We start from the raw sequence: 16,843 nt of genomic DNA, 5'->3' as shown, positions 1-16,843 counted from the left end.
GCATTCCTTCAGAATCTTGGAGATTACTCTTGGAAGAAGAACTAGAGGCGGAAAGATATAGGCAGGATGATACTTCCAAGGAAGTGAAAATGCATCCACTGCCTCCGCCCGAGGATCCCGGGATCTGGACAGATACCTGGGAAGTTTCTTGTTTAGATGAGAAGCCATCAGATCTATTTCTGGAAGTTCCCACATTTGAACAATCTGAAGAAATACCTCTGGGTGAAGAGACCATTCGCCCGGATGCAACGTTTGGCGACTGAGATAATCCGCTTTCCAATTGTCCATACCTGGGATATAAACCGCAGAGATTAGACAGGAGCTGGATTCCGCCCAAACCAAAATTCGAGATACTTCTTTCATAGCCAGAGGACTGTGAGTCCCTCCTTGATGATTGATGTATGCCACAGTTGTGACATTGTCTTATCTGAAAACAATGAACAACTCTCTCTTCAGAAGAGGCCAAGACTGAAGAGCTCTGAAAATTGCACGGAGTTCCAAAATATTGATCGGAAATCTCACCTCCTGAGATTCCCAAACCCCTTGTGCCGTCAGATACCCCCACACAGCTCCCCAACCTGTAAGACTTGTATCTGTTGAGATTATAGTCCAGGTCGGAAGAACAAAGAAGCCCCCTGAACTAAACGATGGTGATCTGTCCACCATGTCAGAGAGTGTCGTAAAATCGGTTTAAAGATATTAATTGAGATATCTTTGAGTAATCCCTGCACCATTGGTTCAGCATACAGAGCTGAAGAGGTCGCATGTGAAAACGAGCAAAGGAGATCGCATCTGATGCGGCAGTCCTAAGACCCAACATTTCCATGCATAAGGCTACCAAAGGGAATGATTGTGACTGAAGGTTTTGACAAGCTGATATCAATGTTAAACTTCTCTTGTCTGACAAGGACAGAGTCATAGACACTGAATTTATCTAGAAACCTAAAAAGGTTACCCTTGTCTGAGGAATCAATGAACTGATTGGTAAATTGATCCTCCAACCATGAACTTGAAGAAACAACACAAGTCGATTCGTATGAGATTCTTCGAAAATGAGAAGACTGAGCAAGTACCAAGATATCGTCCAAATAAGGAAATACCAAAACCCTATTCTCTGATTACAGAAAGAAGGGCACCGAGAACCTTTGAAAAAAATTCTTGGAACTGAGGCTAGGCCAAACAGTAGAGCCACAAAACTGGTAATGCTTGTCTAAAAAGAGAATCTCAGACACTAAAAGTGATCTGGATGAATCGGAATATGCAGATACACATCCTGTAAATCTATTGTAGACATATAATGCCCTTGCTAAACAAAAGGCAGGATAGTCCTACAGTAACCATCTTGAATGTTGGTATCCTAACATAACGATTCAATAATGATAGATCCAGAACTGGTCTGAAGGAATTGACCTTCTTTGGTACAATGAAGAGATAAAATAAAACCCCAGCCCCTGTTCCAGAACTGGAACTGGCATAAATACTCCAGCCAACTCTAGATCTGAAACACATCTCAGAAATGCTGAGCCTTGCTGTGTCAACTGGGACACGGGAAAGAAAAGAATCTCTTAGCAGGAGGCCTTAACTTGAAGCCAATTCTGTACCTTTCTGAAACAATGTTTCTGAAACCAGAGATTAAGAACGGAATTGATCCAAATTTCTTTGAAGAAAACGTAATCTGCCCCATACCAGCTGAGCTGGAATAAGGGCCGCACCTTCATAGGTACTTAGGAGCTGGCTATAGGTTTCTATAAGACTTGGATATATTCCAAACTGGAAATAGTTTCCAAACTGATACCGCTCCTGAGGATGAAGGATCAGGCTTTTGTTCCTTGTTGAGGAAAGGAACGAAATGATTATTTACCCTGGAAAGAAAGGGAAAGCAAAGTTGACTTAGAAGACATGTCAGCATTCCAAGTTTAATCCATAAAGCTTTTCTAGCTAAAATAGCTAGAGATATATACCTGACATCAACTCTAATGATATCAAAAGATGGTATCACCAATAAAATTATTAGCATGTTATAGAATAATAATAATGCTATAAAATTATGATCTGTTACTTGTTGCGCTAAAGCTTCTAACCAAAAAGTTGAAGCTGCAGCAACATCCGCTAAAAATATAGCAGGTCTAAGAAGATTACCTGAACATAAGTAAGCTTTTCTTAGAAAAGATTCAATTTTCCTATCTAAAGGATCCTTAAATGAAGTACTATCTGCCATAGGAATAGTAGTACATTAGCAGGAGTAGAGACAGCCCCATAACCTTAGGGATTTTTGTCCCAAAAAACTCTAATCTGTCAGATGGCACAGGATATAATTTGCTTAAACGTCTAGAAGGAGTAAATAAATTACCCAAATTATTCCATTCCCTGGAAATTACTTCAGAAATAGCATCAGGGAGATAAAACACTTCTGGAATAACTACAGGAGATTTAAAAACCTTATTTAAACGTTTACATTTAGTATCAAGAGGACCAGAATCCTCTATTTCTAATGCAAATAACACTTCTTTAAGTAAAGAACGAATAAATTCCATCTTGAACAAATACAAAGATTTATCAGCATCAACCTCTGAGACAGAAACCTCTGAACCAGAAGAACCATTATCAGTATCAGAATGATGATGTTCATTTAAAAATTCATCTGAAAAAAAGAGAAGTTTTAAAAGACTTTTATGTATACTAGAAGGAGAAATAACAGACATAGCCTTCTTAATGGTTTTAAAAAATAAAATCTCTTATGTTATCAGGAACACTCTGAAAATTAGATGTTGACGGACAGCAACAGGTAATGTAACAGTACTAAAGGAAATTTTATCTGCATTAATAAGTTTGACATGACATGCAATACAAATAACAGCTGGAGAAACAGATACCAAAAGTTTATAGCAGACTTAGCTTGGTAGCTCCAGCACTGTGCAGTGATTTTCCTGTAGTATCTTCTGACTCAGTTGCAACGTGGAACATCTTGCAATATGTAAAAGAAAAAAACAACATATAAAGCAAAATTGATCAAATTCCTTAAATGACAGTTTCAGGAATGGGAAAAAAATGCCAGTGAACAAGCTTCTAGCAACCAGAAGCAATAAATAATGAGACTTAAATAATGTGGAGACAAAAATGACGCCCATATTTTTTAGCGCCAAAAAAGACGCCCACATTATTTGGCGCCTAAATGCTTTTGGCGCCAAAAATGACGCCACATCCGGAACGCCGACATCTTTGACGCAAAATAACGTCAAAAAATGACGCAACTTCCGGCGACACGTATGACGCCGGAAACGGAAAAGAATTTTTGCGCCAAAAAAGTCCGCGCCAAGAATGACGCAATAAAATGAAGCATTTTCAGCCCCCGCGAGCCTAACAGCCCACAGGGAAAAAAGTCAAATTTTTGAGGTAAGAAAAAATATGATAATTCAATGCATAATCCCAAATATGAAACTGACTGTCTGAAATAAGGAAAGTTGAACATTCTGAGTCAAGGCAAATAAATGTTTGAATACATATATTTAGAACTTTATAAATAAAGTGCCCAACCATAGCTTAGAGTGTCACAGAAAATAAGACTTACTTACCCCAGGACACTCATCTACATGTTTGTAGAAAGCCAAACCAGTACTGAAACGAGAATCAGTAGAGGAAATGGTATATATAAGAGTATATCGTCGATCTGAAAAGGGAGGTAAGAGATGAATCTCTACGACCGATAACAGAGAACCTTATGAAATAGACCCCGTAGAAGGAGATCACTGCATTCAATAGGCAATACTCTCTTCACATCCCTCTGACATTCACTGCACGCTGAGAGGAAAACCGGGCTCCAACTTGCTGCGGAGCGCATATCAACGTAGAATCTAGCACAAACTTACTTCACCACCTCCCTTGGAGGCAAAGTTTGTAAAACTGATTTGTGGGTGTGGTGAGGGGTGTATTTATAGGCATTTTAAGGTTTGGGAAACTTTGCCCCTCCTGGTAGGAATGTATATCCCATACGTCACTAGCTCATGGACTCTTGTTAATTACATGAAAGAAATAAAATTATTAATTGCATGTCATTTATTAATATCATTTCAGTGAAAAAAAAAACAGCATTCAAAACATATTATGCAATCATCAATATTGAATGAATTATTGGAGTGATGTCTAGATTTCATTTTGGAAGTGGATATTTTTCTTCCATGAAGATATCTGAAAATCCTTGAGGGCCCTAGATAAAATAAAAACAAATATACATTCCTTTATCTCATAGTTTTTTTTTTTTTTGTGTGTTTACCTATATGACGTGTGGGAGAAAATAAACCCAGAAATGTTGCTTCACACTTCAAGTGTTTTTTGTTGTTGTGATGGATTTAGAGGTTTTACTGGTTGATTTCAAATCACTGTGATATTTACTGGGTGTTCTTTTAAAACTGTTATTTTGTCCTAGATTCCATTATTTTTTAGGAACATTAAAATCATTTTTTTTATTCATGAATCAAAAATTATTCACTGCATTTCAAAAAGATCTGCATGCAAAATGAATATTGTAAAAGCATTTAAACAATTATGCTAAAATAATTATGCATTGATTTGCCAGACCAGAACACATCCCTTGAAAAGCCTCTTGAATGTTTTTCATACTTCCTATGTTGTGGCCAATTAAGGAAAGATATAAACAAGTTCCTAGGCATATCAGACAATAGCTGTCCACTACCCACTTAGAATTTGAGTTTAATGTCCCTTTTAAGTACTTTAACCCCTTAATGACCACAATGTACCCTGTATGTCATTGGTTGTTAAGAGTTTTTTCAGGACATAATAGCACAAGTCTATCAAGAACACGCTATTAATGCCTTCCCTCCAGAAGGCTTTGTGGAATAGAGCAGTCTCAACGCTGGTGGCAAGACCACGCTATAAAACAATCAAGTCCCAAAAAAAGGCCAGCGACATACAGGGTACGTCGCTGGTCCTTAAGGGGTTAAAGTTGTATTTTGTGTCTCTTTTGTAAAGCGTAATGCCACAATTGCTAATGTATTTTTAATATAAACAAAAAGTGCCTATAAGAGTAAAAACACAAAATACTATAACTATAAAATGTAATAATAAAATACCTAAAAACTGATAGTCATATGGGAACTTCAGACGTTTCTTTGAAAGAGGCCAAAGCTGTGAGAATGTACACTTCAGTGTTCTCATAATAATCCTGACAAGTATATCTTCCGGTCACAGAACATTCTTGCCACTATTGTGCCCTCAGTCACTAACAGATCTGACATTTGTTTAACTGAATGCCTTGGCTTTATTGGTAACTGGTACCTTAATTTTGTAATGCCATATATAGAGTTAACAATTATGACTATATAAGCAGCAGTGAAAAATGCCATCCTATATAGCAAGGAAATGAAATAGTTTTTTTTATATTTGTATCACAGACAACAGTTGGACACATAAATAACACACAACATCATTATGTACAGTGAATGCATTTTGTTTATTTAAGAAGGAAGATTTCAACTGAGTGCCTAACAAAAAAAGGCATCTCAATTGTTTACAACAAAAGAAAAACACAATTGCTTTCAGCAAAATACAAAAATACACATCTCAGTGACTTCCATACAATAATAAATATGTAAGGATGCATTCAACAATAAAAGGCACAGAAAACTGGTCACTTAGTAGTCATAAAAATTACTAACTACATTAACAAAGTCACCCAATATCTGTACAGATAAATTGTAACATTATATTCCAAAGGTGAAAACACAGAAACATCTTTAAAATAGTATGCAATAAATACCTTAAAGTTGTATATATTAAAAATAAAAACTGTGCCATTGTAAACAGTATGTAAACAAACAAAACCCACTTTTCATACCTTTACCTTTATAAAAGTAAATAAAGCAAAGAAACGTTTGGTCTTCTTAAATAGACATCAATGGTGAATTTGTTTGGTAGTTGTGTGTAAGCATAGATCATCTACTGCAGCATCTGATATAGCAGACTTTCCCACAATGCTTTGGGTCATTAAACAAAAGTTTATGGCAAGCTTAGTGTCCTATTCCTAATTCAAATGATTTTGCTTGGAAATTTGGAAGAATAAAACGGTGCAACATACCAAATAATACTGTGTTTTTGTCTGTAGCTTGGTAAAAAACTGGACATGATCAAAAATCTATATTCAACATTTGTTACAGACACAAATACCAAATATGACTAATAAATCCTGCAATGAAAATAGCCAAATGCCGCTGCCTGTGTCCATATTCGGCATTCGTTTCTATAATGAATGGTGAATACAAATGTTTGCACATGCCTAGTAAAAACTCAGGCTGCATGTTTACCCTGCAAGCAGACATGTCTTTACCCAGGAACTAACAGACAGACTCTGGCATATACTCATTATTGGCAGATTTAGTAAATTAGCAACTGTGTCACAATATAGAGTTTTTAATTAATTTTGTTTTTATAGGTGAAATAAGTGACAGAAGAAAAAAATGAATAGAAACTACATTAACACTTTCACAAACTAGAGTATTTTCTGATAATAGGCGAATGATAACTATTTAAAATCATACATTCTACCGTTTATGATATTTCAATACATATACACCAGAGTATCATACCGTTTACAGTATTGCAAGATACAGTTGTGCCCCTGCATTGCATTTACCCTTCAGTGATACAGAATAGCTACAATAACAGAAAGTTATTTTTTTTAAAGACCAAGCACAACAAATGAGAGAGAGAGAACCATAACACAAATTGCAGAATGAATATAGTACAACAGAAGCTTGATAAGATTTATTACTTAAGTGTAATATAAAAATAACAGAATACATTTACCTGTAGCCAGCACACTCAACTGTCATATAGCCATGAAAAATAATTTAATAGTTTGCATAAATAAGTTATTTCGCTTGATTGTGCAGGTTACTCATAGGTTTTATGTATCAAGTCAAATTTACCTACCTCGCTAGAATGCAGTTACATATTCTGCTCCTAACCTTAGCAGAATAAGATTGTTACATAAATGTTTATCTTTCTGTAAATATTACAATATTTGAAAGCATTAAAGTGAATGCAAAATTTGATGATAAAACTAATGACAAAGTCGTGTCCATACTTATTTTAATTGGGAGCCAGATTAATAACAAAAAAACTCACATTCCCCTTTAACATTACATTTTGTGCATATACAAACTCCAAAGAATATTTATGTATTTACATATAAATAAAAATACTACAGAATGGGCTGAAAAAAATGTTTTCGTATTCTACCTTTCAACCAATTACTACATTATCTGTTCATGAACACCCAGACTGGCAGTACTACATACAGAGGCCTGTGTATAGCCAGCAAGGCCACAAACAGCTGAAACAAAGTAAATTAAAGGAAACATATTTCTAAATTATAGAACAATTATTTTCTACGCTGTTTTCTATTTTTTTAGTTCATTTGACTGAAAGGCAGTACTGCATCCTAGTTTATAATTGAAATATATTGTAAATCTGGAACAAGAGTTGTTTGCCATATAGGTGAAGTCACACATTATTTATACTTCATATTAAGGGAATTTACATATTACACAAATTAACTAATTGAATGAACATTAAAGGACCAGTAAATACAGTAGGTTTGCATAATTTAACAAATGCATGATTAGAAGACAGTGCAATAGCACTTAGGGTAGATTTAACAACTGTCGGACAAGCATGATCCTCTGAAGCGGATCATGTCCGCCCGACATCGCTAATTGCTGACACCATACGCTGTCGGCATTTAACATTGCACAAGCATTTCTAGTGAAATGCTTGTGCAATGCCACCCACTGCACATTCACGGCCAATCGGCCGCTAGCAGGGGGTGACAATCATCCTGTTCAAGATGATTGCTGTCTGAATCCTCAGAGGTGGCGGACGAGTTAAGAAACAGCGATCTTAAGACCGCTGTTTCTTAACTTACATTTCTGGCATAAGAATCATCAGCTGCTTCATAAATATTTCCCAATGTCTCAACTTCAAATGAGTAGTTTAAATTTGTCAGAACCAAATCTAAGTTATGTCTATTTCCACTCCCACTTCATTTGTGACAGCCATCAGCCAGCCAATCACAAATGCATATACATATATTCTGTGAATTCTTGCACATGCTCAGTAGGAAATGGTCACTCAAAAAGTGTAAATATAAAAAGACTGTGCACATTTTGTTAATGGAAGTAAATTGGAAAGTTGAATCAAGAAAGTTTAATTTTGACTTGAGTGTCCCTTTAAAAGCCTCTCATTTTGTGTAAAACATTGTGCTTTTTCCACACTCCCTAGAGAGATAAAGCAGTAAATTCTGCAACCTAGAGTTCCAAAATGCTTAAAATGGTTTAAATCAGGTATCTGATCTGCAGCAGAAGGGGCCGGCCAATTCAGTAACAGTTTGACTCTTGGTTTGGAATCTAATCCATATATTATACTGGAAAAAAGCCTAGTGCGGTCATTCATCAAGCTCACTTGGAACTTGCATTGAGAAAGAGATAGAGAGAAAGAGAGAGAAAGAGAAAAGAGAGAAAGAAAAAAAGAAAGAGAGAAAGAAAGAATCATTTGTGCGACGGCCAAAAGAAATGTGTGGCCACATGTATTGCTCACCAAGTTTTCTTATTTGCTGAATTAGAACTTAATTGTAGTATTATAGAAAATATAAAATGTCTGAGCAAAAATGTATATTATATATATTTGTGTCCACCTTATGGCCACAATTTGAGATCTAGTTGTGTTAAAAATGGAAAAAAAAAAAATCACATAACAATCCTGTGATTTATTTGCAGATAGATTCAACTCTATAACCTGTTCACTAAAGCAATGGCTCCTTACAAGATTGCACTGAGAATTTAAAAGAGTGCTTAAAAAATGGTACAAACGCTCTTAATTAAACGAAGGGAAATAACATAAAAAACACTTGTTAAAAAAATATTAAATAATTAAATGCAACAAAACAGAACAGACCCAAGGGTCCAAATATCAAAACAGAATTACTGCTCAATCCTTAGCATCAACCGCTTGAGAACAATGCATTTAACAAAACTCTCAGACACAATAACGAAATATATAGAATTTAACAATTTACACCAGTTTTTACTAGAATATATATATAAATATATACACACACTATTTCTTGAGTTACACTTAACATAGAACCTATATGATGCAAGTCTGAAAATTAAATGAACTTGAATGGCATTAAAACAAGAAAAATGCCATCTTAATTAATCAGTCATCTGACTGCTATACGAGTTAATTTGTTGAGGTGTTCTTGACAAACATAAAATATTTAGGCTTCCCTTGACACTGCAAACTAAAAGCAGCAGTGGCTACTATTGTTTAATCACCTAGAAATAGCCACTACTACCTAATAACCTATAACCAATGGTCACCAAGTTAGATGTCGTCATTTGTGAGAAAAGTTATATTACTGATATTGATACAATAAGACATTAGAGCCAATGACCAATAGACTTTACTTTAACTAGTCAACAACTGAGAAATACAACTAATTTCCCTAGCATCATACAGTTCTACAAAAGAGATCACCAAATAAACTTGATATTTCCTGAAAAAGTTACCAAAAAAAAATATAAAAAAGATAAAATGTATAGTATTGCATTATTTAAATAATTAAATGGGAAATGATTAAGAAGATTGTTGCTGACAGTACTTGGCCATTAACTTAACATGTACCAACATTATCTAAACAGTTTACATTATTTAACAGCAGAAGTATGCCTACAGAAATATATCACAGATGAAAACTATTTTATTCCACTCAACTGGTTATATGAAGTATGTAGAGTATTTACTTTTGTTTTTACAATTAACAAAATATAAAAGGTTAGCATTTTATTGCTTTACTTGAAATAGTACAAATATTCACCCACATTGGCAGTTAAAATGGATACTGAGCCCAAATGTTTTATTTTGTGATTCATATAAAGCAGACAATTCTAATTAACTTTCTAATTTAATCCTATTATCAATTTTCCTTTGTTCTCTTGATATCTTTATTTGAAAAAGCAGGAATGCAAGCTTACAAGCCGGACCATCTTTGGTTCAGCACCTGGGTAGCATTTTCTCATTGGTGGCTAAATGCAGCCACCAATCAGCAAACGCTACCCAGGTGCTGAACCAAAAATGGGCCGGCTCCTATGCTTACATTCATTCAAAGATACCAAGAAAATGAAGAAAAATTGATAGTAGGAGTAAATTAGAAAGTAGCTTAAAATTGCATTCTCTATCTGAATCATGAAAGAAAAAATATTGGGTTTAGTGTCCTTTTAAGGGCTTGAGAGTTCCAAGAGGGAGACCGTACAATCAATATTACAAAAAACACATACAAAATTATGTGTATTATGATGATGTCACTTTAAATGTTTATTTAAAGGCATATTATTGTTTCATGATTTAGACAGAGTGAAATGTGGCATTTTTATAAGGGCATATCTAGATCAGGAACATAAACTTGTCATAAGAACTACAGCCAGCTGTATTTGCAACAATGCTTGTAACAATGTGCTGATGACACATGCAAACTCTAGATATGCTCTCACTTAAAGGGGTTAAGATTCATACAAAGATTACCAGGAAAAGGAGTAGATTTGAGAACATAGGTACATTGTGTTTTTTAATTGAAAGTTTAATCTTGACTTTAATGTCCCTTTAAATTGAATTTGTGACAAATAAATGATTCTCAAGCAACAAATATAGGGTTTGATTACAATGTTTTAGAAAAATGTATCAAATGATTTATCTACAAAAATGTCCATAGACTTTAATGGTGATTTTCTGTTGAAAATTATTAGATATTTTTCAAAGGGAATGTGATGGGAAAAATTCATAGAGGCATTTAGAGAACATTGTTTAGCTATGTAGGAATTTCATTTTATAGCTACACGCAAGTAAACTGCAGCTAATATTAAAAAATAAAGCAGAAAATAAAAATACAGAGTTTGGGAAGTAGAATAGATTTATTTTGTATTTTGAATGTAATTCAACCAATCATTAACGGGGCTATATTTATCAAGCTGCATATCTATGTTAGGAGTAATTGTGGATTAATTGACAAGCCCTTTCATGTAATTGGTTATGAGAGAGCAAGGCTTGCGCTGTGTAATGATAACTGGGGGCAGTGAATCCTACCCGACAAGCCCCAATTACTGGGGTACAGGTTCCCTGAACGGGAATGCTGTCTGCCAGCTTGTTAAGAAATGGGACCCATGGTGTGTATTTGTTACCCCTCCATACTACACTTATGCTAATGAGAGACAAAATACAATAAAAGACATAGAAACTAAGAGGCTGTAGAGGATATCTTCTTGACCATTTTAAAGGGACAATCTACTCCAAAAATATTATTGTTTAAAAAGATACACTCCCTTTATTAACCATACCCCAGTTTTGCATAATCAATACTGTTATATTAATACACTTTTTTACCTCTGTGATTACACCTTGCATCTAAGCCTCTGCAGACTGCCCCCTTATCTCAGTTCTTTTGACAGCCATGCATTTTAGCCAATCAGTGCTGACTCATAAATAACTCCACGGGAATGAACAAATTGTTATCTATACGACACAAGTGAACTGTCAGTGTCTGTGAAAAACTGTCATGTAAGAGGCGGACTTCAAGGGCTAAAAAATTAGCATATGAGCCTACTAGGTTTAACTTTCAACAAAGAATACCAAGAGAACAAAGCAAATTTGATAACATAAATAAATTGGAAAGTTGTTTAAAATTGCATGCCCTATCTGAATCATGAAAGTTTAATTCTGACTTGACTGTCCCTTAAAATCTATTAAAATACAGGATATAATACCGAGTAGCTATATTTTTGTTTTAAAAATACTTTCAAATCATGTTTATACTTCTCCAATTACTTAACATTCAAATTTTATCTTAACTGCTGAGTATATAGCCTTAAGTCCTCTATGTTATTGTGCTGGGGTATACATTTCAAAAGTCAAAAGTATGACAAGGGAGTCTCACAGCATAAGAAGAATCCCTTTTCTATATAAACAAAATGATGAGCAGTTTGTGATATATGTAAAGCTTATGCCCCACACCTGAATATACACACACAGACTCTAGAGACAAATTGTATCCTCACAGGAAGGGAAAGCATTATTCACTTGAAGGGAAGTGGAGCAAGCTAATTCCCAAATTCATCTGCAGGCTGTATGGACAAGTCACTTTGGTCATTTCCACGTTTCAAAGTCAAACAATTTGGGCAAGTGGGAGGCTATATAAAATGCACTGACGGTTGTATCTTGGCCCCTAGGCTTTAGGATGTATCATTAAATATATCATTAACATGACTGGTGCCTACACAACATCTCTATATACATGATAGTATGATTATACACCCTGAGCACTTATAGAAGTTATGTTTAGCACAGATATGGTGATTAATACTGCATATAGTGTGTAACAAAGCACTGCAAGGGACAGACTGCAAAAAGGAGGAGGATGGGGCACAAACAATATAATTCAGAAAATACTATTGGTGAATGAGGATTTCCTTTAATGTCTAAGAACAAACAAAAATCTTTAAGGACATAAGGTCCCTATTTTGTCTATACTTTTCTTCAATGTACCACCATATTTCTTTGCTATATTCCTTATTTCAGAGGTATTTTGGGTTCTTGTACTTTTCACCATCAACGATGTACAATATACCCTTTAAAACAGAACTCAATGCAAATTAGTAATACACATTGTATGTAAAAGAAATGAAATCCCCTTTTATATATAAAGTTTCATCATTATGTATTCACAGAAAAAAAGTTGTTTGTGTACCATGCAGCTTAAAGGGATATGACACCCACATTTTTTCTTTCATGATTTAGAAAGAGAATGCAATTTTAAACAACTTTCTAATTTACTTCTATTATCTAATTTGCTTTATTCTCTTGATATCCTGTGCTTAAAAGCATATCTAGATAGGCTCAGTAGCTGCTGATTGGTGGTTGCACATAGATGCCTTGTGTGATTAACTTACCCATGTGCATTGCTATTTCTTCAACAAAGGATATCTAAAGAATTAAGCAAACTAAATAAAAGAAGTACATTGGAATGTTGTTTTAAAATGTATTCTCTATCTGAATTATGAAAGAAAAAAGTTGGGTTTAATGTCCCTTTAAGTCCTTAGCTACCAAAGAGCTACAAATATTGTGTGGCCCTCTGATAACCCAAAGGTTGAAAGGTAAACTTAACTGAATAACAAAAGGGTTATATTTTTTATTTAATACACAAACACCCCTTTAAGTAGTATTGGCAAAACCCAGCCTATATCCTAGATTGTAAGCACAAATATAGTTAAAAAACATACATTACTTTATATCTGTAAGTTGCCCAGAACAAACAGCAACTAACGTACAAGAAAGTTAGATATTTTAAAAGATGTTATATAAAATATAAAAAAACTGAAGCAGAAGGGTGGTTCATAATTCTAAATATTGAAATGTAACAAATTCAGGTAAACAAAAGTTCCCTATTACTTATACGTATTAGATATTGTTTTATATAAGACTATAATAGTGTGGAAACTTGATATACAAATCTGCAGATCAACTGCATTACAATAGTGAGTATTCAGCTTCTAAACAGATACAGTATTAAGGTAGTGCACTGGTTATCCCAATATTATAGGCTGTGTGATAAGTTACCCCACAAAAATAGTTTAACACAATATGCATATAATTCTTCTTAGCATATAAATATTGCACATCACTTGGTTTCCTGCTTTGCCAGAAAAGAAGGATCATTTTCGTAAAAACAGTCACTGCGCAGTCGTAAATTGATAAGATGTGTAAAGAGGCCTATATAGTATGGGTACAGGTTTTTAAAGGACATTATCAAAATGGTTATCAATCCGTGTAACTATAGAAGAGTATTTACTGGTGTCTGCATCTATAAAAATAGAAGCTATTTATTTTTTCTAAATAGGAACAGAAAACTAGCAACCTTAGCAAATGGAAACTAAATAATGTTCTATTCAGTGCTTTGTCATGCTGTCAAATACATTCTTAGTATATTCCACTTTGTTTTTTTATGAGTGACTGTGAGAGGAAGGGGTTCATTTGAGCTTATTTATAAAGGCCCACTGACCTCCTATGAAACAGAATGAGAAGACACCTGATACTTTTAGTCAAGTCCTCAAAGCTTAGAGAGGACATGTCAGAAAACTGTTTTAGAAAATATTGCACTCTCCAAATTTAGGAGTTAAACCATTTGGTTGTTACAAGCCTAAATGCACTGCATCATAATGCTTTAAAATAAGTGAGACATTGGAACTTACTTCCTTAATAAGCAAAGGTTGCCAAGTCACATGTACTTTATATGCATGTGTACACTTGGAAACCATATTGGTTAAGGAAAATGCCTTTTTTTTACTTATTTCATTTGGTTACTGACTGGAGCACACATGCCAAAACCAGAACCAACCAAATAGTTTCAACTTACTAATGGATTAAACCGCTGGTTGAATCCCCATAATGCACCTAGAACCCACAATTGTGTTATTCCAAAATACCTCTTCCTTTCATGCACCTACTTCCGACATCAGTCTACTTTGGGACTTACCATTGTTGGGGGAAGTAGGAGGGTACAGTGCTAAGTGTTATTTAAAATCTTTTGTATCTTCATATATTTAAATAAAACCCAAATGTTATGTTATGAGAGTAAAATATACAGAACCTCCCCCCAGAAATGGGACTGTTAAAAGGTTAGCTAACCACATGACCTTGTCACTAAAGGTATAGAAAGGTCAAAGTTTAAATGCACATGTGTGCTTTTCAATTTTAAATAGAAGCATTTTTTCAATATACTTCCATTAGCAAAAATGCTTCTAGTAAAAGTTATTACGGTTTTTCTGCAGGATATGCACATATGCTGTATGGACCCGGTCACCAGCATTCAAACACTGCACCTTTTCAGAGGCTTAGTAGTGGCTTTTATGACACAAATTAAGTTGTCACTGATGCAATACACCCCGCTGCCAGCAATCAGAGCAGGCATTGTGTTGCATACTGGTGCACGGGCCCACACAACATATGTTTGAAGACAGTAATAAGTTTTACTAGAAGCCTTTTTGGCTGGTTTCCATTAGGACCTTCAGAAATGAACCTATTTTTACCATGTCTCTGAAAACACATGTTCATTTACTGTGACTGTTCCCCTAAATGATCCCTAATTTCCATTTATTTATTTTTTTTGCTAAATTTAAAGCAAATGTATGTCCAAGCTATAATCACAAAATATTTGTAAGGCATTGGGAAATAAAAACTTCCCATAGGTTTTCTACAGAAATAAAGGTTATTTTGTGAGGTAACCATCTTCGCAATTTTTTTTTTTTTAAGAAGCGCTTTCTCTTTGTATATTAAATATTAAAAGATATTGACTAGCTACAATAAATATGCTTTACATACATAATGCACATCATTTTCTTATTATATATGGCACATAAAGTACGTGTTCACATCTACAAATCTCTTGCCACAGAACAAATTCATGCGAAAACAAAAATAGGCAACATGTAAGAGAAAAGTGCCTTTAACCATCAAAGAAACACTTCAGTAGTAATAAATTAAACCTTAATAAAATCTATATAAAAATTGTTCAAGTCTTTTTTTTTTTTTTTTTTTTTGTATTTTTAGTATCAGGTACGTCATGCAACTGCAATACAACCTAGGCAGGCACTCCATGCATAATAGATTGTATTAAAAGTATTCTCAGTCATACTCCTTGGCCATTAAATGGTACCTGAGGCAAAGTCAAAACCACTAAAGGAGGCCTTAATACTACCTGTATTTTGGCCTTCCATATTGATAGGAAGCATGGGCCTCATAAAGCAAACTTTTTTTGCCACTAAAAGATATGGTATTTTTAAGAAATTCTTGCTACTGGGCCATCTCAACCAGAGGTCAATATGCACTGTATTATTTTTGTTTTGTTTTAACAGTAAAATACAAACCAATGTATTAAATTTGTGCAAATTTGAACTTCTTAAAATGGCTTTGTGGGATGAACTTTTTTGGCACAATTCTGCAAGTTCTCAAGCAAAGCTGACAATTCTTGAGACTCCTCCTCTCACCGCTGCATACCAGTGCTTACTTATACATTGCGTAAACCACAAGGACATTTGCACGCCCCAAACAGCTTTCAGAAAACCGGCAACACTTTGCACTCTGCAGAAATTTCACCAGAGCCTTCACACCTCCGATAAAGCTGTATTCTTGCCAAGTTCCTTAATTCCCTGTAGGATTCGTTTCATATGACCCACTTTCATTATCCCCAGATCCTGAAAGAGAAATTAAGGGGTTATTTAATTATTATACAATTTATGTAAGGGCTATTAAGACACAAAAAGATCCTTAAAGGGTCAGTGTATACCACCATTTTTTATCATTAATATGAAAGAGCAGCATCTGAAATTGTTGAATGTTTTCAGCTTTAAAAAAAAGTGAAGCAAAAGAAATCTTAACAGAAGCAAATACAGTATTAGTAGTTTAATAATCATTTGTGTGCTGCTATTAATGCTGCTTAGGGTTACCACCTTTAGTTCAAGCCACAGTATGTAAAATAGCATATAAACAAACACACACAGATACTTACACTCTCACACACACTCTCTCACTAACACCTGCTCACACACACACTCACACACAGACAATCACTTTTACACAGAAAGACACTGACAAACACAAAGACACACTCCCACACACAAAGGTACTTACACATACAGACACACTCCCACACACAAATGTACATGCACATACAGACACACTCCCACACACAAAGGTACTTGCACATACAGACACACTGCCACAC

The 16,843-nt window shown here is 34.7% G+C and overlaps 1 protein-coding gene across 1 annotated transcript in view; it reads right to left on the bottom strand.

The window, feature by feature from the left end:
• Nucleotides 1-5,443: 5,443 nt before the first annotated feature.
• Nucleotides 5,444-16,843, bottom strand: part of DGKH (diacylglycerol kinase eta) — an 800,492-nt gene continuing 789,092 nt past the window's right edge. The window contains 1 exon segment of the mRNA XM_053705494.1: nt 5,444-16,313. Within this exon segment, the coding sequence (XP_053561469.1) occupies nt 16,224-16,313 (90 nt within the window). The 3' untranslated portion in view covers nt 5,444-16,223.

This window comes from Bombina bombina, chromosome 3 (assembly GCF_027579735.1).
Source record: "Bombina bombina isolate aBomBom1 chromosome 3, aBomBom1.pri, whole genome shotgun sequence".
In the NCBI taxonomy this organism is placed as follows: domain Eukaryota; kingdom Metazoa; phylum Chordata; class Amphibia; order Anura; family Bombinatoridae; genus Bombina; species Bombina bombina.
The sequence above is the reverse complement of the archived record's forward strand: the minus strand, read 5'-3'. Positions and strand labels throughout refer to the sequence as shown.